Raw genomic sequence first — 17819 nt, forward strand, 5'->3', positions numbered from 1 at the left:
TTCAGTAACTTACTTGAATAAAAGGTTCTATGAATGAAAATTATAATCACTATTGTCTTTGCTGATTATTCTGCAGTGGGAAAAGTAAATTTAGAATTTGAAACTCTGTCCTTTGTGTTTCATTCACAGGCTGTAGAAGAAGAAGATAAGATGACACCTGAACAGCTGGCAATAAAGAATGTTGGCAAGCAGGTGAGGTGTACTGTAATAGGTTATGCAGTTGAATAATAATATGCTCTTGTAGAGTTAAAACTGTTTTAGGGCCTATATGATTTTTTTTCTGTCTGTTCACTCTATATTTTTCTTCTGTCGTGTAAATGTGATAATAATTTTAAAGGTCACTGAATTATTTGATGTCAAATTCTTTGCCGTCTGTAGAGAAGTAAATCATAAATATGCCTGTGAGATACTATCTTTAGTGAAAATAATTTACTAGAAAGAAATTATGAACTTGTGTCCTGAGTTAATTTTTTAAGTATTATTTTTACTTGAAATATTATCAGTGAAGATCATTAATAGAATGGTAGATTTATTTCATAATGACACAGTTTATCAATATGTAGGCTTCAATATGTAAGTAATGTTCCTGAGAGAGCTTAGAGCTTTGTTGGACTATACTGAGTGAAGAGAAAGGATTTTAAGTATTTGTTCTTTCACTTTTCCAAGATGAAATATATATTTTAGTTCCTATTTTCTGAGGGTTGGGGGGAATATACCAACCAATTAAATGAATCTACAGATTAATTAGACTGTTTTTTAAAGAATGTTGATTACATTTTTTTCATTTCATGGAACATGGTTATCATATTGCTGATGTTGGCAGAATCTTGATATTTCAGATGCAAGACACTAAGCTGTCTTTGCTTTCAGCCATCCTACCATATGCTCTGATCCCATCACATCTCACAAGCTCTGTAGGTTTGGGCCAGGACCATTCTTGGATGGGAAATCTCTAAGAATCACCCAGCTGCCACAAGAAGTAATGTAGATAACTGAGCGAAGTGTATTACCAATTCACTACAAAACCAGTTACTCCAACAGAGCAGTAGGGGCAAAGGTCTGGCTTAGATATCATAATTGGTGAAATCAGATCTCACTACATTCTGAATATTTTAATTTAAAAACAAGAACTCTCCAAAAACAAAGTGAAATATAGTTCATCTTCTTCTCTTCATCCGGTGTGATATAGTTACCCGTGTTTTCTTTTCCTACTACTTATTTTAGTCTAATATATAATATTAGATCATCTCTTGGAGCCTTGTACTTGCATAGAATACAGTAACTATTTTTTGAATAAGTAACTGAAGCTATAGATTCTTGATGTAGATTTCATTTAACAGTTAGCAGCAAATAAAAGGACTAAACTAAAATAAAAGTGAATGAAAAATATATAATTGGCAAAGTTCAATATTAATCAGAATCGTTTTTAAAAAATACTCTACTTCACTGGTTTGGCCTACTGCATGGCAAAAGCAAAACTGTCTATAATGGAATCAGACCAATATCTTTTTCTCCTGCCAGTCTTTCTCAGTCTCTTTCACCTAAAATGCCCTAAGGCATATTTCTGAAATAAAGAAAATTTCAAATTATTATGTTAGCATGTCGTATCTCTGGGTTGTTTAAAGAAATCAAGCGTATTGAAATTGTAGTTTAGAAAAGAACAGCCAAGAAATAATTCCAGTGATGAACATTTGTTTAAAGTTAAGAGTCTTGGGTATTTTAGCAATACTCATAAGAAAATAATGCTTTATTGGAAGTTTTTTATTGTGTGCAATATATATCCTTTATTTGAAAGCTTTCAAATTTAGCTAAAATACTTCATTCAGCTCAACCTTAAACATAAATATAAATTGAGCATTTTAATTTAACTTCCTTTATTACAAAGCAATTTTAAGCCTCATTTTTAACTCAGATATTTCAAATACAGATTTGATCAGGTCTAAGTTAAAAGATTGTACCTATATATTCTTTTGCTATGATATATTTTTTCAAAATAGCTGCCTGAAATATTTACTCTTAGCATTTTAGAATTGATGCAAATTGTATTTAAATTTTTAAGCTACCAACAGTGACTTTTGATCCAAGAATATTTCCTGAATCATTTAAAGCACTATTCCTGAAATATTAAAATTATACAGGGATTAAATTTAAATTAAAATAATAGAGGAAGTGATGAGAATTCACACTGAACTCATACCTGTTTCTATGTCTGCTTTGAGTAAAGTATCCCCTTAGACATTCAATATATGTGAAAGGCAGAAAATACACACACGCACTCGGGCTTATACACACATATAAATGCTTACACTTTTTTTTTTAATCATATGATTGCAGGCTGTGTAGAATTCCTTGTTACTCTTTATAATCTCTGATAGAGAGTCATAGCATTGATTGTGTAAATCAGTTTTTCATTGTAACAGATTTAGAAGTTAAATTGTAAAATATATATAAATTTAGGTTTGGCTTTCTTTACCAGTTTTATCAGTTACTGAAGAAATCTAAGTAATTCGTTTACCAGTAATACAGTTCTTTTTTCTTTTTCTTTCCTTATTTTTTTCTTTTAGGACCCCAAACGTCATTTGGAGGAACATGTGGATGTACTTATGACTTCAAATATTGTCCAGTGTTTAGCAGCTATGTTGGATACTGTCGTATTTAAATAAAGCAATGCAAAAAGCTATTAGTGATACTTTCAGTGTATATTCCTCTGTTGTTCCTAATGCTCAAAATCAAGGGACCTCTGAAGGTGTATTTGGTTAAATGTAAGACATCTGGCATCATTTGCAGCACTGTAACACCTTCAGTCTCAGTTGTACAATTACTTCTGTTTCTTTAGTCAGGGTCTTTGCAGATTCCAAAGTTGTATAAGAATACATCAAAGTGGACAAATTTTGTTAAGATCCCATTTAATATTTGAAGAAATCAGTAACACAAATATATTTTGATTGTTGCTTACAAAATAAAATACATTTACAATCTATGTCTCCTGAGGTCTTTTTGCTACTGGGTGGAATTGACAGAATAACATTTGACAGTGCTCTAGAAATCTCACACAAAGATATGTTTCCCTTTGCATTCTGAGATCTTATGACACATAAAACATCAATGTGATAACAAAACTTCACAAATGTAAAATGATTGCCATTAATCAGTGGCTACCTCATTAGTGAGTAACCCAGAAAAATGTTGACATATTTTATTGAAAGTATTTGTCACAAGTTAATATTGTATACTGAATAGCTTGTTAACATATTATACATTCAGGGTTTCAGAGGAGTACATTTAAGAAGAAAGGGGGCAATTTTAATTTAGACTTTATCATTTTTTAAAAAGAGTATACATTCCACCAACAGTGTTGAGATTGTCTAGGAGTTGCCTGCTGCAAACTCTGCTAGACTTTGAGCTAAGACGGCCATAGAAGGGTATATAATATCTTCAAAGCAAAATGAGAAAAGTAGCCATAATATGAGTTTAACATGAGCACATAAGCAATAATTTTGTTACTGTTTTCGCTCACCTTTCCCAAATAACTTAGAAGTACCCAGTTTTATGCTTATGACAAAAATTTGACTAGTGTCAGTTTGCATAGATTACCTCATCCTTCAACCTGCTTTTAACCTGATATGCATAAGTTTATCACCTGTTAATATTCATTCATGGTACAGCACCATACTGGGTACACCAAAGAGTGTGGCAAAACAAATGGAGACAAAAAAAAGATTTAATTCTTGTCTTTTAATTTAGTCCTTTGTGAAAATATGGTAAGAATGTTTCTAAGGCTTCATTAAAGGAGGATTTTACTTGAGGACTTAGAATTTAGACTTAACGTCTACTAGAGGTGGTATGAATGATGTGGTAGACTAAAGTACTCTCCTGTTTGAACAATTCTAATCTCTTACTGGTTGCCCAATGAAAAGTTAGCAGAAACTAAAAGTGGAAATGGCTTAAATTCCCACTATGTTTCACAGTCCCTCTTTTGGTAGAATAAGAGGTATTCTGAGCATTTCTTGCTTGTCCTGTGGTATCTTCTTTTAACTATAGTGAGCATGTTTTATGTAGGACATGTAATGAGTATTAATTGTTGGGATTACGACAGTTTACCATTTACTAAAATATAAGTGGAAGTTAGTAGAAGTTTCTTTTTGCCTAATTTAAACTTATGTGCAGACTGTTTTTTTGGATACATGATTTTTCCCTTTACATAAATAAGGTTCTATGACTTATTTCACAGATAATACTCGTTAGAGCTAGTTAAGATTTTTTCATACAATATGCCCTCAGAAGACGGCCTCAATAATTTGAAGCCTGTTCTCAACATTCCATATGAAAATACTCTTTTTTTCCACTTTAGTCCCCTGTGAAAATATCTCCAGAATGAGTACAGTGACTGAGGAGGCTTACACAACGCCTGCAGTTTGCTCTTCTCATGTGATCACCTCATCTTCCTGGACTCCCTACAGCCACATACCATTTTCTCCCACTTAGTTCACGTTGGAGACATTGCCAGTTTCACAACTTTTTCAAAATCCGTCCTAGCAAAAAACCTACATTTTCTTTAGATTTGGAGTCAATCAGGATGTCCTAACGAGGCTCAGTGAACGCCTTTGTCTCAGAATGTACAGCTATTTTAGCAACAGTCTGATGGCCCAGGCCCAGTTAGGCATTGAAGCGACTGACTTAATCACAAGCTCAACAAGCCACTTGAGGGGTGTGTATGCGCTTAAGTGAGCATCTTTACCCATCTACCCAGCAGCGTTAAAGCAGCACTAGAACCAAAACTCTTGCTTGCTCCTAGTACACAGGTGTCCCTACCTTCCACTTAAACTAGTATGGGAGCATTGAAAACTCCAGCGTCACTGTTCAGTGTGATCTGCCTGGACCACGGGCACCTGCATCTTCTGGGGAGCTCATTATATATACAGCATCCAGGCCCCACTCCAGACATGAAACAGAATCAAGAATCCTGACATGGTTTGTATGCACTTTAAAGTTTGAGGAGCCCTGCTCTCAGGAGTAGGTGTGCTGATCCTGAGGCGAGGCTTAGTTTCCCTCTTGAGCATATACAGGTTCAAGGCACAGCCTATATGTGAGGAATCACTGAATTTAGTACTGATAATCTAAGAGTGCACATTTTTCTCCTAATCCAATTCCTTAATTCTGAGGAAACTGCACTCTATCAGTTTTCTATACTTTAACATTTCATTTTAGCATTTTTTTTTCCTGAGGAAGATTAGCCCTGAGCTAACATCTGCCACCAATCCTCCTCTTTTTGCTGAGGAAGAATGGCCTTGATCTAACGTTGGTGCCCACCTTCCTCTACTTTATATGTGGGATGCCTGCCACAGCATGGCTTGACAAGTGGAGCATAGGTCTGCACCCGGTATCAGAACCTGAGAACCCGGGGCCACCAAAGCAAAAGTGCAAACTTAACCACTGTGCCACCAAGCCAGCCCCACATTCTTCATTTTTTAAAAAGCCAATTCAGGGTGCCAGGGATGAAAAACCCTCAAAAAAAGCCCAGGTGGAGTCTCCCCTTTTTGCTACACACTTAAGGCTCTGTGTCCCACTGAGGAAGGAGGAGGTGACCTTGGAAGCAGTGGAGAGAGACGCACTCCGGGACAAAGAAGTTAATGATGGAAGAAAGGAGAAAACCAGTAGCCAAAATAGGGTGAAAACCTCTCAGGAGAAATGGCGGTGGAAGGTAAGGGGCAGAAAACCCAAGTGTCAAATAGTGTCATAGCTGCTGTCCCTTTCCGGTACCCTAATGCCTCAACAGCTAAGGCCCTGCTTGTTTGTGAAGCTTCCTGGCCAGGAGCTGAGATTTGCTTCCGAAAAGAAAAATGGATCTGGCTGTTATTTTTCTCCCAGAAAACTGTCTCGGCTTGAGTCTGGGACATCTGGTCATCAACCTGTCCAGCCCAGCGCCGCTCGCGCCGGGCCTCGCTCGCGGCGCCCTGCTGGAGGACACAGCTGGTGCCCTCTGCAGCCAAGGCGCCCAGGCCGCCCCGGGGTGCAGTCGGGGCTCTGCGCGGGCAGCTCAGCGCGCCGCGGCCGCGCCTAAAGCTGCGCCCGCCTCCGCGGAGGTCGAGGCTGGTTAACCCCTCTCTGCCCATGCCGGGACCCTCCTAATGTCCCCAGCGTCGCTCTCCCTCCGAGCGGCCGGGGCCCTGGGAGAGCAGACGCGCCCTCCCCAAAGCACAGGCTCCCCCGGGCGCAAGTGCCCAGGCCGGCCCGGCACGGGAAGGGTGTGTGCCCCCGGGGCCTGCGCCAGACGCGGCTCGCCCCGCGCTCCCGCAGTCTCCCGGGCGGCGGCCCCCTCCCGTCATCGCCAGGGTACTGGGGAGCCTACGCTCCGGTCGCTCGGGGACCCTAGACAATGAGCCAGAGCCGGGCCTCTGGTGTGGGTCGGGGCGCCGGGCGCGGGGCTGCGGGGTGGCCTCCCGTCGCCAGCCCCAGCAGTGCCCCGCGCGGAGCCGGCCCGCCTGTGAGCCGGGTCGCCGGGCGAGCTGAGCTCCGGGCTGCGCTCCTCTTGCATCGCGCGCCGCTCGGCGTCTGGGGAAAGCCGCCGGAGGGCAGATTGGCCGGTGCCGGCCGCGGGGAGCAGCTTTGGCCGATAAAAGCCCTGCTGCTGTTGGCCCTCGGGTCCAGGAAGGCTGGGCACCTCTGTAGAGCCAGTACTGGGAACGGGAGATTTCTGCCTACACCTCGGGGTCGCTTTGGCCTCGTGCTATTTATTTGTGCTAACATCCTTTTAAATTGGTTCTTTTCTCTATTTCTCCTCAGATTCTTCCTCATTTTAAAATTACTGGCATGGATTCTTTTTCTCCCCTCCAGGTTATATAAACATTAAACACACACACACACACACACACACACACACACACACACACACGAGTCTTCAGTAACAATCACTGCGTTGACACCACTTCCACTCTATCTCCCCAGATCAGTGCTTCTAGCGAACCCATTTGCACGAGGACTCGGCCCTCTCTTTTCCTGGCGAGGCTTTTGAACCTGTCGCCAAGCCAGTACCTCAGAGAGAGGGAAGTGCAGCGGGACGCGAGGGATGCATGGCGCCTGCCCCCAGTTAGATGCTCTTCAGATAATCTGCAACCAAGCTCGCTGATAAAATATTTAGTAAAGACCTCGTAAACATCATTGCAAATACATTAAGGCACTTCAGCCCGACAGCTTATGATTATTTCAAAACTTAAAAAGGAGATCATAGATTGTCACTGTTTCTGTGCTCGACCAAGAAACCGAACCTTCCCGAGGTGGGTGGATGGGTGGGTGAGTTGCTGCTTTTCGCCCCCACTTCTCCCCCCTCCCGCTCACTTTCATCGCTGTGGCTCTCAACAGCAGTGATTTATTTATTTATGTATGCAGTTTAAAAGGTGTGCATGGAGGGGGGGGGGGGCCGCCGGGGACACGCAGGACCTGCTCACAAAGAACTGGCTCAGGTGTTGTGTGCTTCTGTATTAACTGGAAAAGACAGACTCTGGAACTTTTACAGGGCGAGAAGAGGCCACCGGCTCGCGCTTTGTATACTTTGCACTTGAAATCGTTACATTCAACTGAATATTTGGCTCATTCAGATCCGAAAAGTCTCCTAGCATCGTCGAATTCCCTCCTCCGCCCCTCAGCTCGAAAGGAGGGCGGTGGGGGGGAAGGTAGGAAAATGTTTAGTAAATTGCACATCTTTGAATCTTCCAAAAGCAGTGGTCACAAAGCTTAAAGGTGACATAACAATGCTCACGTAAAACCAACACACATTCCCCACCCCCCCACCCCCAACCAACAATAAAATCATCCCCTTCAATTTGCCATGATCGTCGCGACCGGGAGCCAGGTGATTATCCTAATTAATGTCTATCTAATTAAATTACTGTCAGCAGTTAACCAATGGCAGGAGCCGTTTCATCGGCTGCACAAGCAGCAAGATCAAAAGTGAGCCTTTTCTGATTGCTGCATAGTGTCAATTGGCCAATCTCTTCTCCCAGGGAAAAAAAAAAGTAAATCAAACCTTTGAGAAGCATTTGCTGGTTGAAGTGCTTTCTGTCTAGTGAGGGGGTCTGTGGATTTCTAGTTTATGATAAATAGGACTTTAAAAACCAGGGACAGGAGGGCGAGTGTTCAGGTTCTAGAGCTATGCAGCTGGAGCACTGCCTTTCTCCTTCTATCATGCTCTCCAAGAAATTTCTCAATGTGAGCAGCAGCTACCCACATTCAGGCGGATCTGAGCTTGTCTTGCACGATCATCCCATTATCTCGACCACTGACAACCTGGAGAGAAGTTCACCTTTGAAAAAAATTACCAGGGGGATGACGAATCAGTCAGATACAGACAATTTTCCTGACTCCAAGGACTCACCAGGGGACGTCCAGAGAAGTAAACTCTCTCCTGTCTTGGACGGGGTCTCTGAGCTTCGTCACAGTTTCGATGGCTCTGCTGCAGATCGCTACCTCCTCTCTCAGTCCAGCCAGCCACAGTCTGCGGCCACTGCTCCCAGTGCCATGTTCCCGTACCCCGGCCAGCACGGACCGGCGCACCCCGCCTTCTCCATCGGCAGCCCCAGTCGCTACATGGCCCACCACCCGGTCATCACCAACGGAGCCTACAACAGCCTCCTGTCCAACTCCTCACCGCAGGGCTACCCCGCGGCCGGCTACCCCTACCCACAGCAGTACGGCCACTCCTACCAAGGAGCCCCGTTCTACCAATTCTCCTCCACACAACCCGGGCTGGTGCCCGGGAAAGCGCAGGTATACCTGTGCAACAGGCCTCTTTGGCTGAAATTTCACCGGCATCAAACGGAGATGATCATCACCAAACAGGGAAGGTAATGCTACAATCTTGGCTGCCGCCGCTCCAGGCGCAGCCCGGGGTAGCAAGTGCACCCGGGTTGTGACCGCCGTGGCAGCGACTATTTGGGGCCGGGAGCAGAGTGGAAGGCGCTCTGGTGCGCCCTAGAGTTGGCAGGTTTTGGAAAAGGGGAAAGTGGAAGGTATAACCACCGCGGCGATGTTGGGGCAGGGTGGGGTGCGGGAATCCCGCTCTAGAAAGGTGGTCAGAGAGCCAGTCAGTGACCGGAGAAACGCAAGAGAGCGAGAGCCCCGGCCGGTGGCCGGCAGATGGGAGGGACGCATCCACGCCCGGATGCACGGACAGTGGAGATGCGGGTCGTCAACCTCGCTCTCCACCTGGGCAGTGATACCTGCCGACTCCCCACTCCAGTTCACCCACCGATCTCCCCGACTTCAGCCCCACTTATTTTCCTACCCCCCCCCCCCACCCCTTTTCTAACCCAGCGAACACTCGCTCATCGACGTTGCGAGAACAAGTTTTGCTTTGCTATCTGGCGCCGCGCTTCTTGCATTTAATCTTTAACATTTATGTTTTTTTCCCCCTTGTTTCCCACCCCCCCCTTAATTTAAATAGGCGCATGTTTCCTTTTTTAAGTTTTAACATTTCTGGTCTCGATCCCACGGCTCATTACAATATTTTTGTGGATGTGATTTTGGCGGATCCCAATCACTGGAGGTTTCAAGGAGGCAAATGGGTTCCTTGCGGCAAAGCGGACACCAATGTGCAAGGCAAGTCCTTCCAATTAACACGTTTTCCTGACACTTATTTAGGTGAGAATGATTAATTAAAGCCTTTGTGGACTGGCTCGAGCGACTTTTAAAGCGATCGGCCAATGACTTCTAAAAGGAAACGAGGGGGATAGGGGGACAGACTGAGCGGCGAGAAGGGGGAGGATTATGCAAAAGCTATTTTAATCATCCCCAGTTAATAAGAAGAAAGCGCGGCCTAAAAAAGCCCCAGCTAATGGGCCTCACGGTGGAATAAGGGGTGTGTGTGTGTCCTACGTTGTGAGGAGTTGGGACTGGGCAGTGCCCGGGGCAGATGTAAACAACTGATTTCTTTCTCTAGGAAATCGAGTCTATATGCATCCGGATTCCCCCAACACGGGGGCTCACTGGATGCGCCAAGAAATCTCTTTTGGAAAATTAAAACTTACAAACAACAAAGGAGCTTCAAACAACAATGGGCAGGTCAGTGGCTCAAGCGCTCATTCCCTCTCTCTCTCTCACCCACCCACCAACCCACCCACCCACACACACACACACACTCGTCCCTCCCTAACATCCAGTTCATCAGTTTAAATCAGCATGAGAAACTACATACATCCTTCTTTGCTTCATTAAAAGGACTTTAAAAAAATTTTATTTCCACTCTCCAAAATTATACTAAATAACCTATAAAGTTGTTCTCCTCGCCCCCCGCCCAATTCCCGAGTTTCTGACCTTCCCATGTACAAATACTTGGTTGATTTCGAGAAGAACACCACAGGATCTGTACGCCGTGAAAATCTTTGTTCCTCCTTAAAGGAGGACTAGGAGAAGGGCCCCGTGGATCGGGCGGTCGGGTTCGGTTTTCCTCCGGGGCTCCGCGAGTCCTGCTCCCAGAGGACCGAGGGCTGGTGTGGCCCAGCGAGCCGGTCACCAGCCAGGCGCGTCCTGCGGTCAGGGAGCCGGGGCGGCGGGCTCCTGCCGGCTCCGCGCCGCCCGCGGAGCGCAGCCCCGCGCACACCGACCGCGTTAACGCGCCGCCCGGCGCTCCCCTTTCTCTCCGCCGGACAGATGGTGGTTTTACAGTCCTTGCACAAGTACCAGCCCCGCCTGCATGTGGTGGAAGTGAACGAGGACGGCACGGAGGACACCAGCCAGCCAGGCCGCGTGCAGACATTCACTTTCCCCGAGACTCAGTTCATCGCCGTCACCGCCTACCAGAACACCGATGTAAGGAGGCCCGGGGGCTGGGCGCGCGGCGGGCGGCCCCGGCTTCCCCCCACACCCGCCGGGATCCCCCCGGCCGTCCCGGCTCGGGCACTAACGTCCAAAACAGCTGACTCTGCTGAGCCGTTTTGGCATAGGGCTAGGGGCCTACTGGGCACCTCCCCTAAATACCTAGCCGGTGGGAAAACGCCTCCTATTCGTCTCCGTCGCGGGTCACCCGGGCCACCTTTGAGGTGTCCAGGATTTCTAGGGCCTCTTGTCTTGGAAATTTTAATTTCGTTCTCAAACCAGAACAGATTTAGATCTGCTTTTTTTTTTTTTTTTTAAAGTCCTTCTTCCCTTTAGAAAACAAGCAGATTTCCTGCTGCATTTTATTCTTGGCAAGATTTGGCTTTATCTAAACAAATTTTTTTTTTTTAAAGTCTCAGAACTGATGGCTGAAATAAACATACACCACTTTTTGGGTGATGAAAAGGATACACACATCCATATATGTTAAAACTACAATAAATCAAATTACTGGGGGCTGTGGAATGAGTTTCTTAGCACTTGAACCTCTTCAGTATTTGCAAGTTTGCAAAAACTTATTTTACTGCTGTTGATTTGACTACTAGGATTGATGGTGGTTTTTTTTTTTTTTAACTTAAATGAAAATATCAGAAATGAAAAACATGCATTTATTTTAAATCAAAACTGATGTTGAGATCAACTTGTGAGTTCTTCAGGTTGTGAATCAGAAGTGACCAACTTTTAAAAATATGATGAAACATTTAAAATAGGCATAATTTCATGATGAATTCAAGTGCCCCTCAAAGATTTTTGTCTAAGTGCATTGTGTGTAACGTTTTAAAAATGTGCATTTGAACCAATTTAGAAGACATGGGAGAGCCGATCTAAGGCAATCCTTTAGTTTTACGCATCATTAATTTAAACATGTTCCTCAAACTTTCATGATACCTTCTCTTTTTTCTTTCCCATTCCATCAAATTTCTCAGTTGGGGAAACCTTGCTATTTATTGAAATTGCAGGCCTTAAGCCCCTGTAAGAAGTGGCAGATGACATATTATCAAACACCCAATCCTCCTGTATAGAAGGCGAGATCATATTCATCTTCTTTTCTCTTTCCCAGATTACACAACTGAAAATAGACCACAACCCCTTCGCTAAAGGATTTCGGGATAATTACGACACGTAAGTCATTTTGCATCTTCCTTCTCAGAAAGTTGTGGAATTGGCCTGTAGGTCAAAGGTGGATTGTTACGTACAATGCTTTTGGAAGCTAGAATGTGTGAAGACAGGGTTGTTTGTAAGGTTTTCCCTTTCCTTTTTGTCGGCTCCCCTTCTCTCTGGTGACCTTCCGGCTTGGTACTTCTGTGGTTTTGGTCAAAGCTTTCCTTCACCTATTTTTAGCTTTATGACTTTCGGAGTTGTTGGCGGGCCTCTGGGGCTGGCTGGCTGGGGAAGCTGCCCCGGTTCCCGGGTGCGGGAGTTGTATGTGGCGCTGCAGATGCTCAGCTCAGATTGTCTGTGTCTGAAACCGCCCGATTCTGCCTGAAAGTGCATGTGGCTCTGGCAGTTGTTACAGTCTCCTTGGCATATGTGACTTTTATTTACCCATTTCCAAGTTTTGTGTAATAGCTTTTCCTGTGCAAGTTTACTATGGACTGAATAAAAATGTGCACCCACCACAGGCAAGTTCATGAGCAGAGGCACAGTTAGAGTCATTTCAGGCTTTGGGAAGGACCCAGCTGCTGTTGCTGTGTATTATTTATAATATTCAAAAGAAAAATATTTCCTCTTATCTTTTGTGTTTTAATTAAATGTGTCGGTTCCCTTTTCTCCAGGCCTCCCTTACCTTCTTACCTTTCTCCATTTCTGGTCTATCCAAATGCTGTTGGCTGGGGGCAACAGTAGGTGTAAACTGAATGTTTTCTGGGCTTTTTCTAGCATTCTTGCTCAGAGTCCAAGCATAGTGCCTAAGAGTTCAGACAGTGTTATATGGCACAGTCTAAATCTGGATTGTGGGGATCCCTCTACTTTTTTCTGACCATAAAACAGGAATGGTAGATAAATTTTAATTTCACAGCTTGCATTAAATGCCTGGAATAGAGCTACAAAGTTGAAGCTGTCTTTGACGAGAAATACTGTAGTTTGAATTTGCAGAGAGACAAGTGGCTGCCTCCATTCCATCTCCAGGTAGATAAGAACCTCCCTCCTGATAATTTTCATAACAAATTGAAAAGAGAGTCATTGACATTCCTGCGTGTAACCATCATGTGCATCCCTCAAAAGTCGTTCAAAAAAAGCCAGCCTCTTCAATATGATTCCCCAGAATAAAAACTTGGCTACTCTAGTCCTCACAATCTAAAAAGGTGGACTCGGCACAGCGGAAAGTGTGTGGCCCAGGAGACCAAAGATATTGGTCTGTGTACCAGGGGGTCTTGTAGATTCTGAGCTTTTAATTCTGTTGTGAACATCTGTTCCAAAGCATTTTATTTTGCACAAATTAATTCAGTAATCCCAAGTGGCCTGGGACCTGGATGGGCATCTAAACTGTATCTTTTGCAGACTGCTTTTTTCTTTTTAAAATATTGTGGTGGTAAACAGAGAAGATATTTGCACCTTGCTGGTTATGTTCCCTTCCTGCCTCCCTCTACTTCTCTTACTGGAAACTGGAATTCAATTTCAGGAGGGAAATTTTGTGCAGTAAGCAGAATGGACCTGAGCAGCCACAGCGTGACCCTCAGCTGCCCCTGCTCTGGCTGACTTCTGTTGGAAAAGCCACTTCCCTTTGATTCTTAAATCACTATATATTTTTCTTAAAAACCTTATTTACATATACAAATGGATACCTTAGAATTTCAGGGGCCAGGGAAGAGCAGAGCGGTTTATGACACTCTCCCTTTCCCTTTTTATGTTGGTTATTTGGGTATGGCTCACTTTTGGAGAAATAGTGAGAGCAATCAGAGTTCAGGGGGACTAGAAGGTGGCTTGGCCACTCACCGGGGACTCTCCTCCCCAAAGGATTCAGGCCTGACAAGACTGAGGCTCTCTTTCAAAACAATCTGTGGATTAAAGATTAAAACATTTATGCGTATAACAAAAAGGGAGGCATGTGTGTATGTGTATGAGAAAACACTTCTACCAATCTAGATCCATTCTCTGCTTCCCTCTCGATTCGAATGGGATTTTCTAGGCCCAGGGCCTAAAGTTAATCTTTGATTATTTTATCTAAGGTAATTCTCAGTAACATAATTACTGTCAGTGATTGGGCAAGTTATTTAACTTCCCTTGCCTCAGTTTTGTCATCTGCAAAGTGGGAAAATAATGGTACCTAACTCAGAGGACTATTGTGATGGTTAACCATATTACTGTCTGTACAGAGCCTAGACGACAGGGCCTGGCACAGAGTCAAGCTGTATAGGGTTAGCTGCTATTAGTGGGAAATTGCTTGGAGGAGGTTGATAACTGTACTGAAAGAGTTTGCCCCAAAGTTTTGTGGGTTTTTTTTTTTTTTACCAGTAAAGGATCAAAATCAGGGGAGAGAAGGTCAAAGTAAATAACATTTTTTCTTTGTAAAAGAATGCTATTGATTGATGACTTTGTCTCCAAGTAGTAGTTCTTGTTTGTGTCGGTAGAGGTGGGGGTTAAAGGCTCTCACGGGGGGGAAACAATAGACAGTAAGTACTGTGGAGGCTTCCTCGGGCCACAGAAGACTGGTGAAGGCCGCTCTTTGAGGATTACTACCTGGACGGCCCGCGTGTATGTCACCTGGAAGAAAGCGGTCTTAAAAGGGTGGAGGAGTGGTACCTTGTGTAGAAATTTCGCTCAGAAATTCTCACCGCAGAGGAAAGGCCCAGTGGACAAAGAACACCTTAGTCCCCGGGTCAATGTGCCTTAACGTGCATACGTATATTGGAGAAGCAAGCGGGATGAGAATCGCTTGCCCTGTTCCTCAGTCCCTTGTGTACACCTGGCGAGAGAGAGCAAAAGAGGGAAGCTTTTCTCTTGATCTGGATCTTGCTTAGGTCCCTGAACAGACAAATGGGCTCCTTTATAATTTCACGATTGATTCTGGGGAGGATGCAGGTCTGTGACCTTTTGTCTGTCTCCACCCTGGACGGCAAGTTACAGATGAAGAGTGTGCGGGGGTGGGCGAAAAGCGGTGGCCTTCCCTTCTGCCTCCCGCGCCCCCCGCCAAGGGACCTCTGCGCCACCCCTCGGTTCTCTCTCTCTCTCTCTCCTTCCCTCGCAGGATCTACACCGGCTGCGACATGGACCGCCTGACCCCCTCGCCCAACGACTCCCCGCGCTCGCAGATCGTGCCCGGGGCCCGCTACGCCATGGCCGGCTCGTTCCTCCAGGACCAGTTCGTGAGCAACTACGCCAAGGCCCGTTTCCACCCGGGCGCGGGCGCGGGCCCCGGGCCGGGCACGGACCGCAGCGTGCCTCACACCAACGGGCTGCTGTCGCCGCAGCAGGCCGAGGACCCGGGCGCGCCGTCGCCGCAGCGCTGGTTTGTGACGCCGGCCAACAACCGGCTGGACTTCGCCGCCTCGGCCTACGACACGGCCACGGACTTCGCGGGCAACGCGGCCACGCTGCTCTCGTACGCGGCGGCGGGCGTGAAGGCGCTGCCGCTGCAGGCCGCCGGCTGCACGGGCCGCCCGCTCGGCTACTACGCCGACCCGTCGGGCTGGGGCGCGCGCAGCCCCCCGCAGTACTGCGGCGCCAAGTCGGGCTCGGTGCTGCCCTGCTGGCCCAACAGCGCCGCGGCCGCTGCGCGCATGGCCGGCGCCAACCCCTACCTGGGCGAGGAGGCCGAGGGCCTGGCCGCCGAGCGCTCGCCGCTGCCGCCCGGCGCCGCCGAGGACGCCAAGCCCAAGGACCTGTCCGACTCCAGCTGGATCGAGACCCCCTCCTCCATCAAGTCCATCGACTCGAGCGACTCGGGGATTTACGAGCAGGCCAAGCGGAGGCGGATCTCGCCCGCCGACACGCCCGTGTCCGAGAGCTCGTCTCCGCTCAAGAGCGAGGTGCTGGCCCAGCGGGACTGCGAGAAGAACTGCGCCAAGGACATAGGCGGCTACTACGGCTTCTACTCGCACAGCTAGGCCGGCCCTGCCCGCCGCGGCCCGGACCCCCGGCCGGCCCCTCCTAGCGCCTCCCCAGCTCCTCCTCCTCCTCACACCCCACCTCGCGCACCCCCGTTTCCTTTGACCCTCGACCACCGTCTGCAGCGAATAAGTGCGGGTCTCCGAGTGTGATTTTAACCTTTTTTTGCACAGCAGTTTCTGCAATTAGCGCACCGACCTTCGACTTTGCTGTAAACCTTTGGGTTTTCCGACTTCTTCTCCTCTGTGAAGTTCCACTCTTCACAAACCTCCTCCCCCTCGTCTTTTTCTCACCCCCTCCTTCTCTTTCTTGTAATGCAACTCTTCACCTTCAGGAGACCTGGGCCGTCCAGTCAGGCTGCAGCGATTCCGACCCGACCAGTCTCGGCCTCCCGCTTAACCATAGGATGTTGACTCTAGAACCTGGACCCACCCAGCGCGTCCTTTCTTATCCCCGAGTGGATGGATGGATGGATGGATGGATGGTAGGGATGTTAATAATTTTAGTGGAACAAAGCCTGTGAAATGATTGTATATAGTGTTAATTTACTGTAACGAATGGCTAGTTTTTATTCTCATCGTCAAGGCACAAAACCAGTTCATGCTGAACCTTTTCGTTCATTTCTTTTCCTTTTTCTCCACTCTCCCTCCCCTTTAAAAAGTTTTCTTGTGAGATAATTAACAATAGTCTAAGAGGCTCTGGAAACATGAAATACTTGATAGATAATGATGGGTTTCTCACTTCTCAATCCGTTGCATGAAATAGTTACTCTTTTCCCTAATGCACACAAATAGCTAAGGAGAAGCCGACCAAACAAACACCTGTAAAGGATAGGTGTCTGTTCATAGGCAAGTCGATTAAGTGGCATGAAGCCTGCAAAGCAAAGTTAACTGGAGTTGTATGTTTTTCCCCCTTTCCTTCTAAATAGAATAGTTCGACATCAGCAATATTATTTTGCCTTATTTGTTTTTCCCCAAAGTGCCAAATCCATTACTGGTCTGTGCAGGTGCCAAATATGCTGAAAAACTGTTTCTGAATATCTTTTCAGTCCCCTCCTCTACCTTTATATGCTGTAAATCTTTGTAATGAATATTCTACTAATGATATAGATGACTGAATTGTTGGTAACTATAGTGTAGTCTAGTGAAGATGAATTGTGTGAGTTGTATATTTTACTGCATTTTAGTTCTGAAAATGATTTCCCACCCACCCCCCCCCCCCCCCCGCCACCTAGAAACAGCTGAAATTTGACTTCCTTGGGAAAACACTAGCATTAATGCAAGTAAGACTGATTTTTCCCCCCTCTACGTCTTGTTATATTTGATAAGGAGCATTAATCCCCCTGGAAATAGATTAATAGGATTTCTAATGTTGTGTAGCAAACCTATACTTTTTTTTTTGTATTTTAAAATTAATGTGAAATATGCATCAAACACAATATTCAATCTAGATTCCAGTCCATGGGGGGATTTTTCCTAATAGGAATTCAGGGTCTAAACGTGTGTATATTTTGGCTCTTCTGTAAATCTAATGTTGTGATTTTTATATTTGTTTCGTTTGTCTGTGAACTGAATAATTTATACAAGTACACACTCCATTGAGAAACGTTTTGTTTTTTGCTCGTTTGTATCGTCTGTGTATAACAAGTAAAATAAATCTGGTAAAACGCTATGGTGTTTGAAAGCAGTTTACAGTTTGAGAATAATTTAATTATTATAGGCGATTACTTAAGGGTTAAGGAATAACCCTTACAGTTATTCTCCATATGTGACCCTTATGGTTACAACTCCAGTATGGGGCAGTCTGTGTAATGGGAACTACCTCCATTTTCCTCTTAAATTTGTTTTATAGCACTACCGGTAATTACTTTTTCCTTCTTATTTACAGTTACTTAGTTCCCTATG

The 17819-nt window shown here is 45.5% G+C and overlaps 2 protein-coding genes across 4 annotated transcripts in view; both read left to right on the plus strand.

The window, feature by feature from the left end:
* PSMD14 (proteasome 26S subunit, non-ATPase 14) overlaps positions 1-2980 on the plus strand; it is a 94573-nt gene extending 91593 nt beyond the window's left edge. For all 3 annotated transcript variants that reach the window (XM_008531817.2, XM_070581373.1, XM_070581374.1), the window contains 2 exons: positions 130-192; positions 2565-2980. In XM_008531817.2, coding sequence (XP_008530039.1) covers positions 130-192; positions 2565-2663 — 162 coding nt within the window. In that variant the 3' untranslated portion in view covers positions 2664-2980. The remainder of the gene's footprint in view (positions 1-129; positions 193-2564) is intronic.
* Positions 2981-5565: 2585 nt separating this feature from the next.
* TBR1 (T-box brain transcription factor 1) lies at positions 5566-17586 on the plus strand. Its single transcript, XM_008531815.2, has 7 exons — positions 5566-5701; positions 6946-8840; positions 9440-9594; positions 9935-10056; positions 10645-10803; positions 11930-11991; positions 15056-17586. Exons 2-7 carry the CDS (start codon positions 8149-8151, stop codon positions 15912-15914), a joined length of 2049 nt encoding a protein of 682 aa, XP_008530037.1. The 5' UTR covers positions 5566-5701; positions 6946-8148; the 3' UTR covers positions 15915-17586.
* The last annotated feature ends 233 nt before the right edge of the window (positions 17587-17819 follow it).

This window comes from Equus przewalskii, chromosome 17 (assembly GCF_037783145.1).
Source record: "Equus przewalskii isolate Varuska chromosome 17, EquPr2, whole genome shotgun sequence".
Lineage (NCBI taxonomy): Eukaryota > Metazoa > Chordata > Mammalia > Perissodactyla > Equidae > Equus > Equus przewalskii.

Excerpts from the sequence above, each read along its gene's own strand:
- TBR1 (XM_008531815.2), top strand. The coding sequence starts at position 8,149 with ATGCAGCTGGAGCACTGCCTTTCTCCTTCTATCATGCTCTCCAAGAAA. Across the intron at positions 8,841-9,439 it reads ATCATCACCAAACAGGGAAG|GCGCATGTTTCCTTTTTTAA; the intron begins GTAATGCTACAA and ends TAATTTAAATAG. Across the intron at positions 10,057-10,644 it reads CTTCAAACAACAATGGGCAG|ATGGTGGTTTTACAGTCCTT; the intron begins GTCAGTGGCTCA and ends TCCGCCGGACAG.